General features: G+C 42.7%; 1 protein-coding gene across 1 annotated transcript in view; it reads right to left on the reverse strand.

The window, feature by feature from the left end:
* Nucleotides 1-386: 386 nt before the first annotated feature.
* Nucleotides 387-19,619, reverse strand: part of SLC9C2 (solute carrier family 9 member C2 (putative)) — a 57,646-nt gene continuing 38,413 nt past the window's right edge. Inside the window, exons 20-26 of the mRNA XM_033092684.1 lie at nt 17,574-17,699; nt 13,944-14,042; nt 10,820-10,987; nt 9,636-9,767; nt 6,166-6,351; nt 4,567-4,651; nt 387-740 (exon numbers count right to left, since the gene is read on the reverse strand). Of these exons, the coding sequence (XP_032948575.1) occupies nt 688-740; nt 4,567-4,651; nt 6,166-6,351; nt 9,636-9,767; nt 10,820-10,987; nt 13,944-14,042; nt 17,574-17,699 (849 nt within the window). The 3' untranslated portion in view covers nt 387-687. The remainder of the gene's footprint in view (nt 741-4,566; nt 4,652-6,165; nt 6,352-9,635; nt 9,768-10,819; nt 10,988-13,943; nt 14,043-17,573; nt 17,700-19,619) is intronic.

The raw sequence follows: 19,619 nt of genomic DNA on the forward strand, positions 1-19,619 counted from the left end.
CTACTGTGTTAGGTATCCAGAAGATTGTTAATAAATAGTTAGGCTTGACTTTTTCTCTTGTGTTTCCTTCTATTCTTACTTCTATTACACTTTTCCTTAGCGAATCTTGTATTCTTTCAAAGTCTTGTTGAACAATGGATTTTAAATAAACAGACCATAAAATTCGACTTTATTTGACTTACAAATAAAAGGAAAAGTGGTATCAAACAGTACTGTGCAATGCAAAATTGTTAATTTCTCCTCAACTTAGCTTTAAGATTATGGGAACACAGTTCCACTTTTCAACATTTACTAAATTGGGGAAAGTAGGGAATAACTTTACTCTGGAAAATGTTAGGGAGGCACTTCTTATAGCAATATCACAAATCAGAATTATCGATCCGAGGCTTCAGACAGTACCGTAGAATGCTGTGAATAACTTGTACTCTGTTATAAGTTGCTTTCAGCTGGATGTAGGGTTTCATTTGGTAGGCCATGAGTTTTGGGATATCCTATCCTGAAGAATTTTTTTGACCATCTCAAATATACTGCAACTACTTAAAATTAGACCTTTTGCAGCACCTCATCAATTGCTTATAAAGTAAATGCAGCAGTGAATTGTTCCAGCAACTTCTAAGTAAACTCCTTGCCAGATAATCCTTCAGCACTTGAACCGTGGTATCGGCTGGGTCTTGAATCTGATTTAATCTATCCTATTAGAGCCATCAGTGTCCCTTTATAGAACGAAATCCGGTTTCCAACTATAAAAGAAAGTCAAAAGTAAAACATTAGACTAGGAGCATTTCAGAAAAAAAACGAATTTAAGCACGACCAGAAAACGTAGGAAATTCCATTTGATAATCCATTTGATTATCAGGAACATTTCCTCCAAAAGATCTTACATATTAAGGACTTTGAGTGATACATTATAAGGAAATACGTGTGCATGTCGACACCATTAAAGGGCATCTTGTAAATAGATACTACATTCATTCCATTAAAGTAGTTTCTCTCTTAAGGAAAAGAGAAATGTTAGGAGAGTTGAATTCCCGTTAACTTTGCGACTGACTGCAGGGTAACTGGAAACTTTTTTACAAAACGGAATGAAAAATTTTTATTAAATAACGGGGCCTGAAAAAAAACAGTGACAAATGAGGAACGAAACCCAATGACTTTGACTCCCAGTTAGGTTTTCTGTGTATGAAATAGGGTTTCTACAAGAAAGAGGAGAGGATGTCTCTGGGAAGGCTGCCTACAAAGAACTAAGTGGCTTTGTTTAAAGGGAATGTTAACCGTAAGTTTGGTCATGCCACTTTCCTATCGCCAACAAACACACTGCAAACCAGCAGGACTATCCTCAGTGGCGGTGGCCTCAGGGTGGCTCTCTGCTTGGGGATGTGGAGGACCGGGAGCTGCACTGACACAGACCATGTGTTTACAGGGCATGTTTATTCGGGGTTACCTGGCGGCTGGGGGAGTGAGGGTGCTGGAGGCCCCTGCACCCCATTCTTGGCACCATTCCTGGTACCTGGCCCACTTCTGCATTTGCCCAGCACCCTGACCCTGTCAGAGCTGCCATTCTGTCCGCTCAGCAGTGGGCTCGGCACCAAATGAGCTGTGAGGGGCCCTAACAGAGACCCCTTGAGTAAGGAGTCTTGCAGGCTACCTTCCTCCCCGCCACACGGGCCTCTACTTCCTCCTGGCCCCATGTGACTAGCCCTCTCCCTCCCCAACTCCAGGCAGGACTTCCAGCATGCCTCAGGCTTTTCTAAATTAGCCCTGATTGCTGAGGAAAGCAGGAAGAGGTGTCGGGGCAAAACCTAAGTGACTCCATAAGAAACTATTTTGAGGCCTCTTGTTTTAGCTTAAAAATTCATTGAAAATGTGTCAACCTAGTCCATAATGTTGGTTTTAATAGGAAACATTTTAAATAACCTAACAGTTAAATGAGTTAACTTCTCCCTTGACAAGTTGTTCAAGTCAAATTGGTACCCTGGGAAGATGCCCAGGACCCGCCCATGGCGCCACAGGCTCCCAGCAGAGCACCCACCCGTCCATGGAGCATGCACACGCCAAAGTGCGGAGAAGCATCAGTGTTTAGACGCTAACGTCCACCTGGGATGCATGATGCGTGACCCTTCCCATCCCTAATCCCAGCGATCCCCACTTTTGAACTAAACATCAGGGGAAAGGGGTAAGCAGGTGGGACACAGAAACGGGGAAAATGGGGCAAAAATGACACCTTTCAAAAATAGTCTATAATTTTAATTCTTAAGGAATTCAGCTGAGCTTTTCCCCAATTTTTCCAAATTAATGATTTTTTTTCACCACCTACAGTTTGCTATTTGACTTCATAATTCATTTCAGCTGTGTAGTTTAGTATTCACAGCAAGAAGAATGTAATCACGGGGTCGAGTTAATTACCTCAGGTTTGCTCTTCTGTTGGTCATCTGAGGACTAGTTTTTTTTGTTTTTTGGTTCTTTTTAAGAGTTTTATTGGGAAAGGGGAACAGGACTTTATTGGGGGAACAATGTGTACTTCCAGGACTTTTTACCAAGTCCAGTTGTTGTCCTTTCAGTCTTAGTTGTGGAGGGCGCAGCTCAGCTCCAGGTCCAGTTGCTGTTGCTAGTTGCAGGGGGCACAGCCCACCATCCCTTGCAGGAGTCGAACCGGCAACCTTGTGGTTGAGAGGACGCGCTCCAACCAACTGAGCCATCTGGGAGCTCAGCGGCAGCTCAGCTCAAGGTGCCGTGTTCAATCTTAGTTGCAGGGGGCGGAGCCCACCATCCCTTGCGGGACTCGAGGAGTTGAAACGGCAACCTTGTGGTTGAGAGCCCACTGGCCCATGTGGGAATCGAACCGGCAGCCTTCAGAGTTAGGAGCATGGAGCTCCAACCGCCTGAGCCACCGGGCCGGCCCCTGAGGGCTAGTTTTGACTGAGCCAGTTCAAGTATATGCATCAAACAGAAAGAAACTAAGTTAGGAGTTTAAGAGTAAAAGTAGCAGAAAAATCTTTTGAAACAGCAATTTGCTTTCTCCCTGTAGGTTTCCCCTTTGCCTTCCCTTCCCTTCCAAGTGGGCTCTTTACTTTCTTCCCTCAGGGAGGTTTGTTAATAGGCTCCCAAAAGTCCAAGACAAGGGCTGAGAAACTCAAACGAGAACAGGCAGGTCACACTCATGATTAAATAGTGGTCTGGACAGGGGCGTCTGGTTAGCTCAGTTGGTTAGAGCGCAGTGCTAATAACACCAAGGTTGCCGGTTCAAGGGAACAGCATGGAAAATGGGAGAGCATCTGTTCCCCTGTAGGCGCCCGCTGACACTCAGCTCTGTGTGATTATTGCCACATACAGGAAGGAGGACCGAGGGTTGGCCAACTTTCTGATTTTTTTCAAGAACAGCTCAAAATCTGGATTTTTTTTTTAATGTGAAATTTCTGGATATTTATACTTGGCAACTAATTTAAAATTTTTAAAAGAAAACCTATAGGTGGGCCAAATTCAATGTGCCGGCTGGATCCAGACCATGGGCCTACCTCTTGGGACTTCTGTCCCAAACGCACCGGGGAACACAGGCTGCCATGTTTCCCTCGGTCTCTCTGGAATCAGTCGAGGAAGGAGAGGAGACCTGTGCCCTATTTCCCTTAAGATCTCTGAGTCGGCAGTCCTTGGGGTGCCCCAAAGCTGCCATATACTCCTGCGTCCCATGTCCCACGAATGCAGGGGAAGCAACAGAGGGACAGACCTGAAGAGACCAAAAGCTGGAGGAAAGGCCATCTCAGTGTTAGGCAGCTTGGACAGGAGACCCAGGAGCAGAGGGAGCTCCCCAAAATGCGGTACTGCATGTAACCCCGGAACAAGGCATGGAAGTGAGCCATAGGAATGTCTGAGTTTGAACTCGCTTCTCGGGGAAGAGGTGGAATTAGGTATTGAATGTCTGTCTCTTCTCCCCATGAGGACAGAGGCCCTGGTTTGGCTCACTCACCAACCAGTGCTTGGGGTCGAATTTTATACGAATTATGCAGATGAGAAATGAGATATAAACCATTAATAAAATGTCACTTGATGCACACAATTTGAAATCACGTACACTACCTTCCCCCACGCCAAGTTAATAATGCCTTAAGAAGTGCATAATGTCTAAGCTGGCGGGTCACACAAATTGTAAACACGGGACGGTGCTAAGTAGAGGAGCAACTCGAGGATGATCGGTTTCAAGCTGGGGCACCTGTGTGGGTCTGTCCCCTCCCCATTCCCGCTCTGCCCCCAGCGGTGCTATGTGGCTCCAGCCTCCCCGGGCAGGGACACAGCACAACATAGAAGCTACCCACCCACCTACCACCCTCCCCCTGCCACCAGCAGTGCAAGGTGTGAGGGAGGAACATGAGAAGAAGGAGCCACCTGGATTTCAGGGTCTGGACGTCTCTGACCTCCCAGAAGCAACGTGGTTGTCAGGGTGGGCCCAACAATGGGGACGGATGAGAAATCCACACAATACCCTCAAATCATTTTCATACAGTTAAATGAATTTTACACGAATCAGAATTCCTTCTCAGTGGTTTTCCTACCACTACAGGGCTACCCACTTACTCAGGACTCTGGGGTGGTTGTTATTTTTGGCAGGCTCAGAAGCTTGGACAACCAGCAGCTTGCTTAAATCTGAAGTTCCCTGAACCTAAAGGAGAAAAATCCAAAGTAGTCAAAAGAGCCTTCTTTGATCTCTTAGCTGGCTGCTTTCTAACCTTTCCAAAGGAATGTAAGAAACAAGCCAAAACCTAGAAATGGGCCTCCAACCTAAGCTCTATCTTTCCCATTTCAAATCCTTTTCAACGTTGCTTCAAAAAGTCTTGGACCAGCACGTTATCTCCTTTGCATATTTATAGACACCAGAAAGGAATATTGTCTACACCTGACTTATATAAATGGACTAGAAAGTCCCAGTTTAGAAATGGGATCCCCTCTGAATTACTTTTACTCCTACACTGACATCCTGGGATTCAGGGCCCAGCCTTCCCACGTGACACGACGGTCTTCTCAAGAGTTTTCACCCACCAAATCTGCCCTCCCAGAATGCAAGTAGCATACAAGAAACAACTGTCACTATCATTTCTAAATACGTCACATCATCTCATTTAATCCTCACAATAACCTTATGTGGCGACAGCTACTATTACCCTCATCTTGCTCATGGGGAGCCTGAGGCGCAGAAGGCAGCTTGCCTGCAAGCACACACCTCCCGGGCCCAGGGGTCAGGTTTTAAATCCAAATATACCCGACTCCAGACCCTGGTGTCTCAAGAAACTAAACTGTGGGTGCTGTTCCTGTCATCCCCGGCCTCCCTCCACCCCTTCTTTCAAAGCTAAAGAGATTTTCATTTTCTATTAACAAACAAAAACATTTAAATTTCCACAGCCTCTGCATTGTTGAGAAGTACAAAATTAGAATGTCATGAAAGGGGGAAATGCACTTTTTAGGAGGTTTACCAACTTCTCCAGGACATACATTTTCATTAAATGAATGAGCTTTCCCCTCTCCCAAAGGGGAGAAACCTACTACCAGATTAAAGAGATGTCAGCTCTGCTCACGGCCTCTTGGTCTCCCCCACTCCTGGGTTCCACTCTCCCATCCCCTGTGGTCCAATGACAGGTGGCCTCCTAGGGACCTTGCCCTCCTAGGGACTTTGCCTCTGCTCTTCCCACCCCCCATTACCTCCTAGGAGTTCACACTTCCTCCTTCCTTACATGGAATGATGAGGCCCAAGGCCCCCTCTCAAGTTGCACCCAGAGCCCCTAATGTGGCAAGAAAGGGACGTGGCCCCCACTCTGCTCCCTTATTATTAATCAGTGCATACTTGTACACTTCAGAGCCACACAACACACGGTGTCATCCCCTTGGTATGAACTAGGAAAATCGCACCCCATTCTTCCTCTGGGGAGGCACAGCCCCACCCCTTGGCAAGCAGAGAGCAGGCCGATTCCAGACCCCACCTGCCTCTCGGTCACACCTTGTGCAGGGCACAACTGCACAACAGTACACAGAAGCCCTGGGTACATATGGATGGTTTTGTTAAGGGTGGGTGAGAAATGCAGGGTCTTTCTGGGTTGTTTCTCTTTGAGGTGGCCCGTTGGGTGGTCAGTCACTTTGGGGGCACCATGAATCCCAAATGACTTTAGAAATGATCCTCCTTACCTGCTCACAGGTTTTTGGTAAGATGCAAGGTGCGAGATACGGCACCTCTGTCCTCGTATCAATTACACTGCCATACACAACAATAACGAATTTCATAGTTGTGTTATCGATAGTCATTTCATTGTAGCTTGACAAAGTCGCCACGTATGCCAGATTGAGCGCCACACACTTCTGAAACTTTAAGTCCTGCAATAAAATTACATTTTTTTCCCTCTAATTCATAGAAAATGACATATGGCATCAAGAGGAAAGCAAATTCACTGATTTAGTGGAGTCCTTTGAGGGTGTCAAATGGCAAATAAATGGGCCCCAAAAACAACACACAGAATTTATGGCGAGTTCGAAATGGCCTCTGACGAGGCTCTGAACTCAGTTATGCTGTCTGTGTTTGGTGGCCCTGGATGTGGCTGCCCAGCCTGGGTTGTCAGCTGGCGTGAGTGCTCCATCATCCATCGCAGGCTCAATGATGCATAGCTTTTACCTAGCAGTAAGCAACTGTCCCAACAGACAAGAGAACAAACAAAGCAAAAAGCCAAACAAAAACACCAGCGGGCTCCTGAGCCGGAGGCATACTTCGAGGCTCAGAATCATGCCGGCTTTAGAGCTGGAAGGGAGCTGTTACGGGGTGAATGGTGTCCCCCCACAATTCCTATGCTGACGTTCTAACCCCCAGTCCCTTGGAATGTGACCTTCCTTGAAAATAGGGTTGTGAAAATACAATTGTTTCAGATGAGGTCACACTGGAGTAGGGTGGGCACCTCATCCAACATGACTGGTGTCCTTATAAAAAAGGGAACTTGAGACACAGACATGCGTAGGGGAGCACTCTGTGGGAAGATGAAGATAGTCATCTATAGGCCGGGGGGAGGGGGGGGGCTGGACCCGATTCTCCCCCACAGCCCTCTGGAGGAACCACCCCCACCAACACATTAATTTCAGATTTCTAGCCTCGAGACCTGAGACAATGGATTTCTGTTGTTTAAGCCCCTCAGTTTGTAGTACTTTGTTACGGCAGCCCCAGCAAACTACTCTAGGAGCTTAGAGTCCGTCCAATGTAGGGAACTTCTGGAAAATGCCCTGACAGGGGCCATCAGCTCCCTCCGAACATCTCCCGCCACAGGAAGTGCACGGCCACATGACCCAGGTCGTGGACCTTGGTCCTGGACAAGCAAATCTAATACTTAATTGCAGAGGGCAGCAGCACCGCTGAGGCACCAGGGACACAAGAAAGTTAACAAGCATCTAGAATTTTGCAACCAGAAAAATCTAAAAGGAAGCTATTGCGGTTTTTCAATGCATGTAAGTTGTGAGTTCAATGGCTTGGAAGAGGGGGTGCAGCATAATTTCATTAGTGTGTGTGGGGGGGGTATCTCAAATGTCTTAACTGGCTAGTTCTTGAATGAGAAAGGACTAGAAGGAAATAAACCAATGTTCAATAGAGATTCTCTAGGGAGAAAAATGGGGGTTGAAAGTTATTACTGTTTTCTTATGTTTTGTATCTGTATTTTCTGATTTACATAATGAATATGTGTGGTTTGTGAAGTTAAGAAAACGCAAGGACATTCGCCTCATTATCGCACCGAGCCTCACTCTACACAGTTGCAGTTGCCACCTGCTCGTCCTCAGTCTCTCTGGAGTTTCATCCTCGACCCTGAACTTGTCCTGCTTCTCAAGAACAGGCAAGGCCAAAGGGAAAGGGAAGTATCTAATCCTCTTCATCTTTCTGCTAGAATTTTTCTGAAAATTATAATTGCCACATAGTAAAAGAAACATGACGGCCTTGGTATGATGTGCTAAGTTTTGGGTTTTTTTTTTAAGATCCAATGTTTTTGAAAGCAATGTTAGCTTCACAGCAAAATTGGAAGGAAAGTTCAGAGATGTCCCCTCTACTTCCTGTCCTCACACAGACACGGCGTCCTCGTTAGCAGCATCCCCACCAGAGGGCACCTTGGTTACAATCAATGAACCTGCATGGACACACCAGAATCACCCCACGTCCATATTTACCTCAGGGCTCACTCTTGGGTTTGGGCAAATGTACGTGACACGTATCCACCATTGTAGTGTCATACTGAGTATTTTCACTGCCCTAAAAATCCTGTGTTCCACCTGTTTATGCCTTCTCACTCCACCTCTTCGCGACCACTGATCTTTTTACTGTCTCCATAGTTTTGCCTTTTCCAGAATGTCCTAGAGTTGGAATCATACAGGAAGTAGCCTTTTCGGATTGGCTTCTTTCTTCCGTGATATGCATTTACGGCTCCACCACATCTTTCCATGGCTTTCTCATTTCTCCTTAGTGCTGAATAACATTGCCTGGATGGACCACAGTTGATTCATCCATTCACCTACTGAGGAGCATTTGAGTTACTCCCAAGTTTGGGCAATTACAAAGAAAGCTGCTATAAACAGCCGTGTGCAGGAACGACTGCTGGATTGAATGGTAAGAGTATGTTTAGTTTTGTAAAAAACCCGCCAAGCTGTCCAAAGTGGCTGCCTCATTCTGCATTCCCACCAGCGATGAGTGAGAGTTCCTGTTGCTTCACAGCCTTGTGAGAACTTGGTGTTGTCAGTGTCTCGCTTTTGGCCTTTCTAATAATAATAATAGGTGTGCAGTGGTGTCTCGCTGTTATTTTAATTTGCAATTCCCTGATGACATATGTGGAGCATCTTTTCATATGTTTATTTGCCACTTGCCTATCTTCTATAGTGAGGTATCTGTTAAGATAGATCTTCGGCCCATTTTTCAATTGGGTTGTTTGTTTTCTTCTTGAGTGTTAAGACTTCTTTGTGTATTTTAGATAACAGTCCTTTCTCAGATGTATCTCCTGCAAATATTCTCTCCCAGTCTGTGGCTTGTCTTCTTATTCTCTTGAGACATGCTAATTTTGAAATCCAACATTTATATCCATTTTCTTAATTCAGTGAATATTGTTGAACCTCAGGTCTGTCACTTCCCCAGTTCCTGACTCATAGTAAGGGCTCAAATAAATATTAAATTGGATACAAATATGGGATTGAAAATTGTACAGTCGAAGAACAGACTTGAATCACTGCTTTCTGGAGAGAAAGTTCATAGAAGAGACTCAGTTAACTCAGTAAAGATTTTGAAAAAGCAGGAGATTTATATTAATGTGGGTAGACAGAGTAGAATACAATAAACACCAGCTGAGTGTTCATTAACTCATTGAACTCAATGCTATGCTTGGTTCTTGGGGACCTACCTATTTAATAGTTTCTGAATCTACTTTATTTATTTTTAAGGGATGACTGCAGGTAGTCTGGGAAAATTGGCTGTAGTCAGAGGATTGACAAACTGTAGGAAGTCAGGATAAGAGAGTGGTAAAATTCTAGAATCTCATTTTAGAAGATTGGGCACAACTTTCTATCTTTGTCACAAAAATATGAAGTGCATTTTGTAAAAAATACAGTAAACAGAAGTTCACTAATATTTGAATCATGTAACTTACCTCGTCAACGAGAGCTGATTCAAAATACTGGTAGGCAGTTTTGAGAGCAAGCTTTAGCCATATTTTATATTCCAGGGATGGCCAGAAGACATCAAAGCCTTCATATAAGTCCTCCAGGGAGATAAAGCAGGCCTGAAATCACAAGGTATCATGCAGCAAGCTTGATTCAGAACTCAATTACAAGGCTGTCAGAAAACAAGATGCCTGTAGATTTAATTTTCATCAAACCTCTTAGAAAAACTGACTAGAAAGTCTAATATAATTATGATACTGTGCCATTTAAAGCATTGTATTGTTGGAGAAGTAGTCCGCTATGTGTAAGATAATACAATTTTCAGTCCAATTAAAGCGATAGACTTACGAAGAGGCCAGGAAAATCCATACCAGTCAATAGCTATGATAAAGCATATGGTTCATGAACCCAGGATGTAGGAACTCAGCCACATAAAGTTATCTATTTTTACTGACACAGTAGGTAAAGTGGAGCTTATGTACAGTATTTGTTTCCAGAGGCAAACTGCTTGCCTGAATGAAGACTGCGTTTTTAGAATTCAAACTAAATGAACTTCAGTGAATTAAACTCAAGCCTTGCGACTGAATTCATATGCCTTCTGTCCTCTTCCAGAAACGAAATGCTAAGAAACTGATAAAGCGACATCCCCTCTGTTCCACACATGACTACGACTGGTCCCTGCTCTCTTGCATCTAAAAGTCCCAAAAGCTGGAGAATTCTTTGTAAGCAGGAACAGTGGCTTATTTCTATTGGGATCCCCCACAGCTGGTGGAATACCATGCCACTTACTTGTTGAACAGATAACTTCTTACTTAGCAAATGAAAAGTAGAAGAAAGGGAGTTTAAAAACAAGTATTCTTTAAAAACACCGCCTCTTGTAATGGTGACCATTTATAGGGTGCCTATACATGCCGGGCACTGTCCATAGGTATTTTCCTAATGTTCACAGCATCAAAAGTTAGATATTCTCTCTTTTAAGGTTAAAACTATCTTGTTGCTGATCCCACACCAAGGATGTGAGACACTAAATCTGCCCTCTCGGCTGGTGGGGTGACTAAATTAGAGATCAGAATCCAGAGGGAATCCAGAGGAAGAAAACCTGCTGGCATTCCTTCTTTATTGAGGGAGCGTTAACTAATAACCCACAATACAGAGGGAACCAGTTTCTTACCTGTAAAATGGTTTCACAGGTGGCAGTATATTCATTTTCACGTTTAAGCAGACAGCTCAACTCTCCAATTATGTCCCCACAAGTACAGTAGTCTGTAAACTTGGTAATGGATTCTCTGTCAGACCTAAGGTTGCTGTCTATCCCAAAGGTAGGAGCTGAACCATGCACCTGCAAAGGGACAAACGTGTGCAAAGGGAAATCCACAATTAAAACCCTTGACTAACCCAGAGGAGTTTCCACACTTTCTTGCAATTATTACAATGGAAAGAAAAGATTCATTATGAATCCATTCAGGTGTAAATTAGGCTTCACAAAAATCATGGTTTCTCTCACATTTCAACTCTCCAAGGCAAGGAACGTTTCCAATCTTCAGCTTTAGAGATGGCCCCTAGTTACAGCTTTCTACTTATACCTTCCTTATAAAAAAATCCCACCAAAAGTAGTAATTGTAATCTGCAACTAAGATAATCCTCCTCTCTGAGTCTATTAGATATTCTCATCATAACTAGCTAGTAGTGCCTCGGGTGAAAAATAAAACAAAAAACTTTCGCTTACATGGAGGCATAAATCAGACATCATGAATTAATATGCCTCCAAACCAAGCCATGATTTCAGTAAAAGCCTTGTCTCCCTTTAAGACGCTTAAGAATAGTTACCATGAGACAGCAACAGAAAAAGTTTTTAGGGTGAACCCATGATGGTTGAGTTCCTTCAGGAACAGAACGGGTTAGGCATGGATGGGGGAAGAAGAAAGGTAACAGGAAGATGCAAGAATCAACCAGAAGGATTGCAGAATTTTCCAGAAAGTCTAGCTGTAAACATCAAAGAGGAAAGAAAGCTATTGTTCAAGACACAGGAAACAGAACAAAGGATCGCTGAAGAAGTTGCTGTGAAAACTGCTCCTTCTCCTGGTGAGTACTATTCAAACTTTTAGAGGCATTCATGCTTCCAAAGCACTTGGACATTTTTAAATTTAATTTTGAAGGCAGTTCAAAGGCCCTTTGGGTGATAAAGAAGGTCTCTGCTTTTTATAAACCAAGTTAAGAAGACAGCATCTGAGGCAGGCGGCATTCTAAAGAATGCTTTCCAAGATTCCTATCTCTCTGTTATTCAAACAGACCTAATCTAAGTACTGCTGTGAAGGGATTTTGCAGATGGAATTAAGGTCACTAGGCAGCTAATCTTCAAGAGATGATTCTGGATTATCCTGGGAGCCCAGCGTAATCACATGAGCCCTCAATAGTAGAAAAGGAAGCGGTCAGTTAGAAAGACGCCGTATTGTAAAGACTGAATGTGCCTTGGCTCTGAGATGTGAGTGCCAGCATACAATGACCAAAGAGGACCTCTGGGAGCTAAAAATGGTTCCCAAGTGACGTCTGTCCTAAAGCTGGAAGGAACTGGATTCTACCAACAACTTCAGTGAGAGTGGAAATGGTTGCCATCTCCAGAGTTTCCAGCAGGGCACACTGCCTTATTGATACTTTGATTTTTGGCCTTGTAAGACTCAAGCAGAGAAACTAGCTAAATCCATAGGACTTCTGAACTACAGAGTGTGAGATAAATAAATCTCAGCTGCTAAATTTGTGGTGATTTGCCATGGCATTTATAGAACAGTAATATAACACTTTCAGCTGAAATATCACTGGATTTAGGTTTTAAGAAGACTTCGTAGTCCAGTCTTCGCAGGAAAATTCTCCAAAGGAACCCATATGTGGCCGCTTTCAAGCATTTGATTTGACATCCGTAATAAATACTGGTAGTGGTATATTTTTGTTATGATTCTAATGGGAACACAGCACAATGGCTCAGCACATGGATTCTAATGGAAGCAGCATGAAATAATGGCTGAGAACATGGATGCTGGAGGCAGGTCCCGTGAGTTCAAAGCCCTCCTTGACCTCTTCCTAGGTGCCCTAGCAGGACAAGTGAATTGATTTCTCTGTGCATCAATTTTCTCAGGTGCACAATAAGGTTGTTATAAGGATTAAATGTCATAACATGTTGCCATTCTTGGCCACCCTTTTAAAAATTACGACCAACCTCTCCATGTCTCCATCACCTCTAACATACTATCTATTTAACTGATTTATTTTGTTCATTGTCCCATCTCCTTCTATGCCTCGACCAGAAAGTAAACTGTAAGAAAGCAGGGATTTTTGTCTGTTTTGTCAATCCTGTGCTTCAATTGAACAGTGCCTGCTGCACGGTAGTAATTACGTGTTGAACGAATAGATGAAAAGTACCAGACACTTAATAAGTGCTGTACATGTGTTAGAGCAGTGTATGTTTATTATAATAGTTTCTTTCCATAATCAATTTTGGTGTTTTTAAGGTCTGAAATACTCATTCCAAAATATAGAAAGCCGAGTATATTATTTGCATTAGAACAAGGGTTTGTCACTTGTAACCGTCATCGAGGATCTGGGAATTATTTGGGTCAGAACTGGGGTTCACCCATGTATTCAGCTACCGTGTTTCCCCAAAAATAAGACCTAGCCGGACAATGAGCTCTAATATATCTTTTGGAGCAAAAATTAATATAAGACCCAGTCTTATTTTACTATAATATAAGACTGGATAATATAATATAATATAATATAATATAATATAATATAATATAATATAATATACCAGGTCTTATATAAATTTTTCTCCAAAAGACGCATTAGAGCTGATGGTCCGGCTAGGTCTTAATTTCAGGGAAACACAGTATCAGTCAGATTAAAAGTTGTATTTTTGATTCTTATCCTATTCGACCTCTGAGAGGATGTGACATTGTGGTCTGTTCTCTCATTCTTGACTCTCATTTTCTTTAAGTGAGTGACTCAGCCACTCCAAGTATTGGGTTCCTTAATCAAACATCATGGAAAAGACTGCTTCCTCCCAGGGTTTCTGTGAGGGCTAAGTAATGCCTCTGAACGCATTTTGTAAAATGGAAAGGACCTTTCAGACATTAGGTATTATCATCACCTATCTGCAGTAGTGTTCACTCTGACAGAAATGGTTTCATTTGGAAAAGAGATTATGTTAAAAATTGGAAACTTTTTTGGTTCCTAAATTTTTCCTATGTTACAGTCACATATTTCAAAATACATTTTAAGTAAAGAAAAAAATAGTTCCTTACAATTGCCATTCCTGAAATAATTAAGTAGATTCCTTGCGGCATTTCACCTTCTTTACAAATGATTTCTCCATAGTCAAAATAGGCAAGTTTAGCTCTTTGCTGAAAGAAGAAAAAAAGACAGGGAAAGAAAAGTCAACATAAACGCATCATAGTCTACTTTTCTAAATAGAAATAAGAATAAGGGAAAATGGCTTTCAGGTAGCATAAAAACACAAACTATATTCTGAGGTTTGCTAATGAATTATCACCTGCTGACATACCTCCTTAACCTTTAGAAAGGAAGGGACAAGCAAGCAAACTGTAGACTTCATGATTTGTACCCAGTGACTGATACAAACACCCGATAAATGATAGGTTCGGAGGATGTTTACAATAAACTGTGATAATTCTGACAAAAGAGACAGGGACGGGATGTTCTGGAAAGATCCAGAAAGGCCACAGGACTGTGTCTTGGGTGTCAAGGGAAGACTTTACAGAGGAAAGAACAGCTCGGCTGAGACCGGAAGGAAGGGTAACAGGCAGCCAAAGTATGATGAGCTGATGGAGCTGTGAGGAGCGGGAGGAAAGCTGACGGGCCCAGGCCGTAGAGGGTAGTTTGGAAAAGCGATCTCAAAGCTAACACGAAGAAAACACTTCTATGGCACAAGGGGAACCAGATATTCACAGCTCGAGAGAACCCCTCTATAATTGCTCTTTCTAGAAAATAAGAAAAATGTCCTTATTATGGTCAGACAGATGCTTTAGATAGCTACATGCCTGGATCACAAGGTATACTACAACCAAATGTGTGACAAAGTAACTGCCATTCTTGGTCACAGTTTTCTTGATTCTAAACATCTAACAGGTTTTAACAGGTTGATGAAAAAGTTGTAAACCTTATCATTCATACAATAGCCCTTGAATACTAAAACCACACACTGGTGGTCCATGGGTCACATCCAGTCCACAGACGTATTTTGTTTGACCTGCACAGTATTTTAAAATTTTTGAATTGGTTGCCAAATGTTAAACATTTGGAAATTTCACATAAATATTCAGATTTACGCCTTCTCTTAAAAAAAAAAAATCTGGGGGCCGGCCCGGTGGCTCAGGCGGTTAGAGCTCTGTGCCCCTAATTCTGAAAGCTGCCGGTTCGATTCCCACATGGGCCAGTGGGCTCTCAACCACAAGGTTGCTAGTTCAACTCCTCGAGTCCCACAAGGGATGGTGGGCTCCGCCCCCTGCAACTAAGATTGAACACGGCACCTTGAGCTGAGCTGCTGCTGAGCTCCCAGATGGCTCAGTTGGTTGGAGCGTGTTCTCTTAACCACAAGGTTGCCAGTTCGACTCCCACAAGGGATGGTGGGCTGTGCCCCCTACAACTAGCAACGGCAACTGGACCTGGAGCTGAGCTGCGTCCTCCACAATTAAGACTAAAAGGACAACTTGAAGCTGAACGGCACCCTCCACAACTAAGATTGAAGGGACAACAACTTGACTTGGAAAAAGTCCTGGAAGTACACACTGTTCCCCAATAAGGTCCTGTTCCCCTTCCCCAATAATAAAAAAAAAAAATCTGACCTCTACATTATTAAATCTAATAGTCAATTTTCAGTCTTTATCTTATGTGATCGCTCAGCCTTTCACTTAGTTGATCACTTTCTCCTTTTTGAAACACTTTCTTTACTTGGCTTCTGGGACATCACTCTTAGTAGTTTTCACCCTACCTGAAGGGGTTATTCCTCAATCCTTTTTTCCCCAATTTCATTGAGATATCATTGACACACAGCACCGTATAAATTTAAGGTGTACAGCGTAATGACTTGACACATATTGCAAAATGGTCATATCAATTAGTTTAGTTAACATGCATCACATCATGCAGTTACAAAAGTTTTTTTTTCCTTGTAATAGGAACTTTTAGGATCAACTCTCTTAGCAACTTTCACATATACCATACAGCAGTGTTAACTATTCTGCATTACATCCCCAGTACTTATTTATCTTATGACTTGGAACTCTGTACATTTTGTCCACCTTCCTCCAATTCGCCTGGCCTCCACCCCCACCCCCTCCATCCCCTGTGGTAACCATGAATCTGATTTCCTTTTCGACCCTCAATTCTTTTTGCTAATTCTTCCCCATCTCTAAATATTGGACAGCCCAGGACTCAATTTTTGGATGTCCATAATAATTCCTTAAGTTATCTCATCAGGTCTCAAGACCTTAAATATTGTGTTTACGCTGACAACTCCAAAATGTCTATTTCCAATTTGGCCTTCCACCTGAGTTCCAGTCATATACCCACCTGCCTACTCAACATCTCCGCTTGGATGTCTAATAGCTTTCTCAAATTTAAAGTCTTCAAAATCAAACCCTTGCCTGGCCATATAAGATCTTGTCTTCCTTATCTAAGCAAATGGTAACTCCATTCTATTTTCAGACTAAAATCCTAGAAGTCATGCTTTCTCTAACACCCACTCCATCAGCTCTCTCTCCAAAACATATGAAGAATCTAACCCCTTCTCACCACTTTCTCTAGTCCAAGCCACCATTATCTCTTGCCTCCCTTATTATAATCACCTTCTAACTGGTCTCCCTGACTTGCCTTTCCCCCTTACAGCCTATTCTCAACACAGCAGCAGGTGGTCATTTTTAAATGTAAGTGAAATCATGTCACTTCTCCATTCCAAACCTTCTAGTCAGTTTCTATTGAATTCAAGAAATAGCCAAAGTCTTACAATGGCCTACAAAATTTACAAACAGGCTCTCTACAACTGCTCCCACTTCATCTCCTTCCTCCGTCACTTTTCCTGTCACAGGGACCTCTGCAATGTCCCTTGAACATACCAAGCATATGCCACCTCGGGGATTGCACCTGCCTAGAATGTTCTACCAGCTATCTCCATGGCCTTCTTTCAGATTGCTTTTCAAATGTCATCTTGAAGAGCAGCCTTCCCCGACCACTTCATGTAGAAGAGCTGCCTAACCATATTCTCTTTCTCACCTGTTCTCCATAGCACTCGTCACCATCTGACAGGCTCTCTATCTATGTGTTGGCATCTCCGTCCATAGAATATAAAGTCCATGAAAACATATCACTGCCATATCCCCACATCTAGAATGGTCTCTGGCATGTAGAGGATACTCAATAAATATTTGTTGAAAAAGCCCAAATTCCTATAGCAGCACTCAGCCAGCTTCAGACAAAGCATGAATTCTTGAATGTGCCACCGTCCTCACGGTTCCCTATTACACTACACCCGCCTAGTTTTACTTTTATATTATCTGCCCGACCAGTATAGTAATTTAAATATGAGACGCTTGCTCTAAAAAAAGTCTATTCTAGAGTGTGCACCTATCTGGAAGTCCAGAACTCGACAGCATAAAGTATGATGGGACTGATTGGTACAATCAGGTAACATCGATAGCTCATCCTAGGCAGACAAGCCATTGTGAAAAACTATCTCTGCCCTTTAGGCTCAAAATAAAATCTACTCGTCTGGGTTTTGCTGGGCCTCTGTTTTGACTTACCCTTTACTGACCCTTACAGGATTCTTGCTTTGGATATGTTTTCTTGTTAATCTTGCATTAGGGAGTGGAAAATAATTATCATCAAACCTGAGCCGGAATAGAAGACAGAAACTTTACCTTGAAGAACTCAATGAGAACATCTTTATTTTGCAGCCAAACAATATTATGAAGATATTTGTCAGGAGTAGGAGGTGGGATTTCCATTGGAAAGTTATTCAGTGCTTTAATTTTTGCAAGAAGGACCTAAAAACAATCAAAATAATAGTGATCAGCCTGTAACAGAAAAGGAGCATTAGGTAAAAACTAAGGAAATCTAAATGAACGACTGTATACAGATTTAACCTTGATCGCTGACTCTGAGCTTCTCTCACCTAATTTAAATTATACTCTAATTTTTTTTGTCCCTATTCTCCCCTTATCACTATTTTCACTGATATATTTCATATTCAATTTATCATCTTTATAATCCAGTTAACACTTATATTCTACTATCATGCAGGGACTGTGGTCCTGCTCTGCACATAAGAACGCAGGATATGGTGAGGCCAAAAAGGAACAACATAGAGCCATAGATAGGGGAGTTATACCACTATATACTCACTGGCGGCTGGGTTGGAGATACAGGCAGCAGGAGCCAAACAATCCACAATCCACTGTCCTCTTCTCTGCCAACCCACCCACTCCTTGCGAACTGCCATCTGCCATCCGCTTCCGGAAACCAACCTGCTAGCTCCAATCCAAGCTTGCTAGCTTAGTCACGGCGGTTAGATCAGTGGCCAATGGCTCACTGGTTAAAGCTGATGGCCAACTAGTTACAGCCAATGGCCATCTACTACCCGAGCCAGTGCCTTTCCACCTGAGGCCGAGAGCCTGGAAACTGCTCTCTGGGACTCTGTCCCCACAACTACCCTGCTCTAATCTCAAATTATCTAAAATTCACAGTATGATTTAATGCCATGTTCTCTCAAATTTTTTTCATGCTTATGATGGGCTTCCCTAAACCCTTCTGATTTTGGAGGACACGATTTCAGTTTTGTGGCCTCTGAAAAGCCTTCTCTGGCTTCTCCCACCAGGCAAGCGATAATCATATATCTGCCTCAGCCCCGTGCCATCTGCTACAGGTACGCCTTACGGAACGCGTTACCTTGTAGTATCATTATTTTCTTATGTGTCTCACCCTCCATATTATGTGACTGCTGTTGATTGGATGAATAAATGACTAAATGAAAGAATGAGAAAGAGCTCGTGGACTTGGAGTCAATGTTATATTCATTCATCAGCCTCATCTCAAGAGTCCACATCACATAGTAAGTATCCAACACCTATTTTCTTAAATTGAATAGATTTATCTAGCGCTTTATGACCTGCAATTGATCATTATATCTCTTTGGCTGACAATTAAACAATTAATAGGCATTCAATTAGTAACTGTTGAATGACTGTTTACCCATTACCTTTCTAAACAAACCTATAGGAAAAAAATAAGTCTCTCTCCTCATGAGGGCTATTATGTGAATATTTATTTTAATGAATGGCCATCCAGCATTCAACTGAATCTTATAGAGCCTTCAAAGTGATAAATGAAAAAAAAAATACAAAAATACAAAACACAATGTGTTTAGCTTGAAAAATGCTCTACAGTAGCCCTTCTCTTCCCTCTCACACACACAAAGGAGAAATCACATTACCCAGTTAGTCCCCTGCCATGATGTTATAGAGACCATAGATAGAGCCACAAAGGGGCAAGCTGGCTTGTCCCATACCCACTTCCCTTCTTGGGCCATCGAGGAGGGACTATATCCAGTGCATGGTGGTCTGTGGCTGGGAGTGGCCGGTAACAAGGAAAAGCATGTGACATCCAGGAGCAGCTTATCAGTGGGTACAACTTCCATTTTTGTGCTTTATGCTAAGAAGCAGACAGACCCTTGTATAAGATGGAAAGAACATTCTTGGTTGCACAAACACACAGTCTAGATGGTAAATGTGATCGAATGCCAGGATTAAACATTAAACATTTTTTTCTTCTTGAAAATTCTTTTCTTTTCTCGAAAATACATTTATAACTTTTCAGAAGTCCATTGAGCAGCTGACTGATTAGGGTGTCTTCCCTGCTCCTCTCTTCTCAGAAATGCCTACTCCCCTCCCCACCCCACCCACACAGAC

The sequence above is a fragment of the Rhinolophus ferrumequinum genome, chromosome 22, assembly GCF_004115265.2.
Source record: "Rhinolophus ferrumequinum isolate MPI-CBG mRhiFer1 chromosome 22, mRhiFer1_v1.p, whole genome shotgun sequence".
NCBI classification, from domain to species: Eukaryota; Metazoa; Chordata; class Mammalia; order Chiroptera; family Rhinolophidae; genus Rhinolophus; species Rhinolophus ferrumequinum.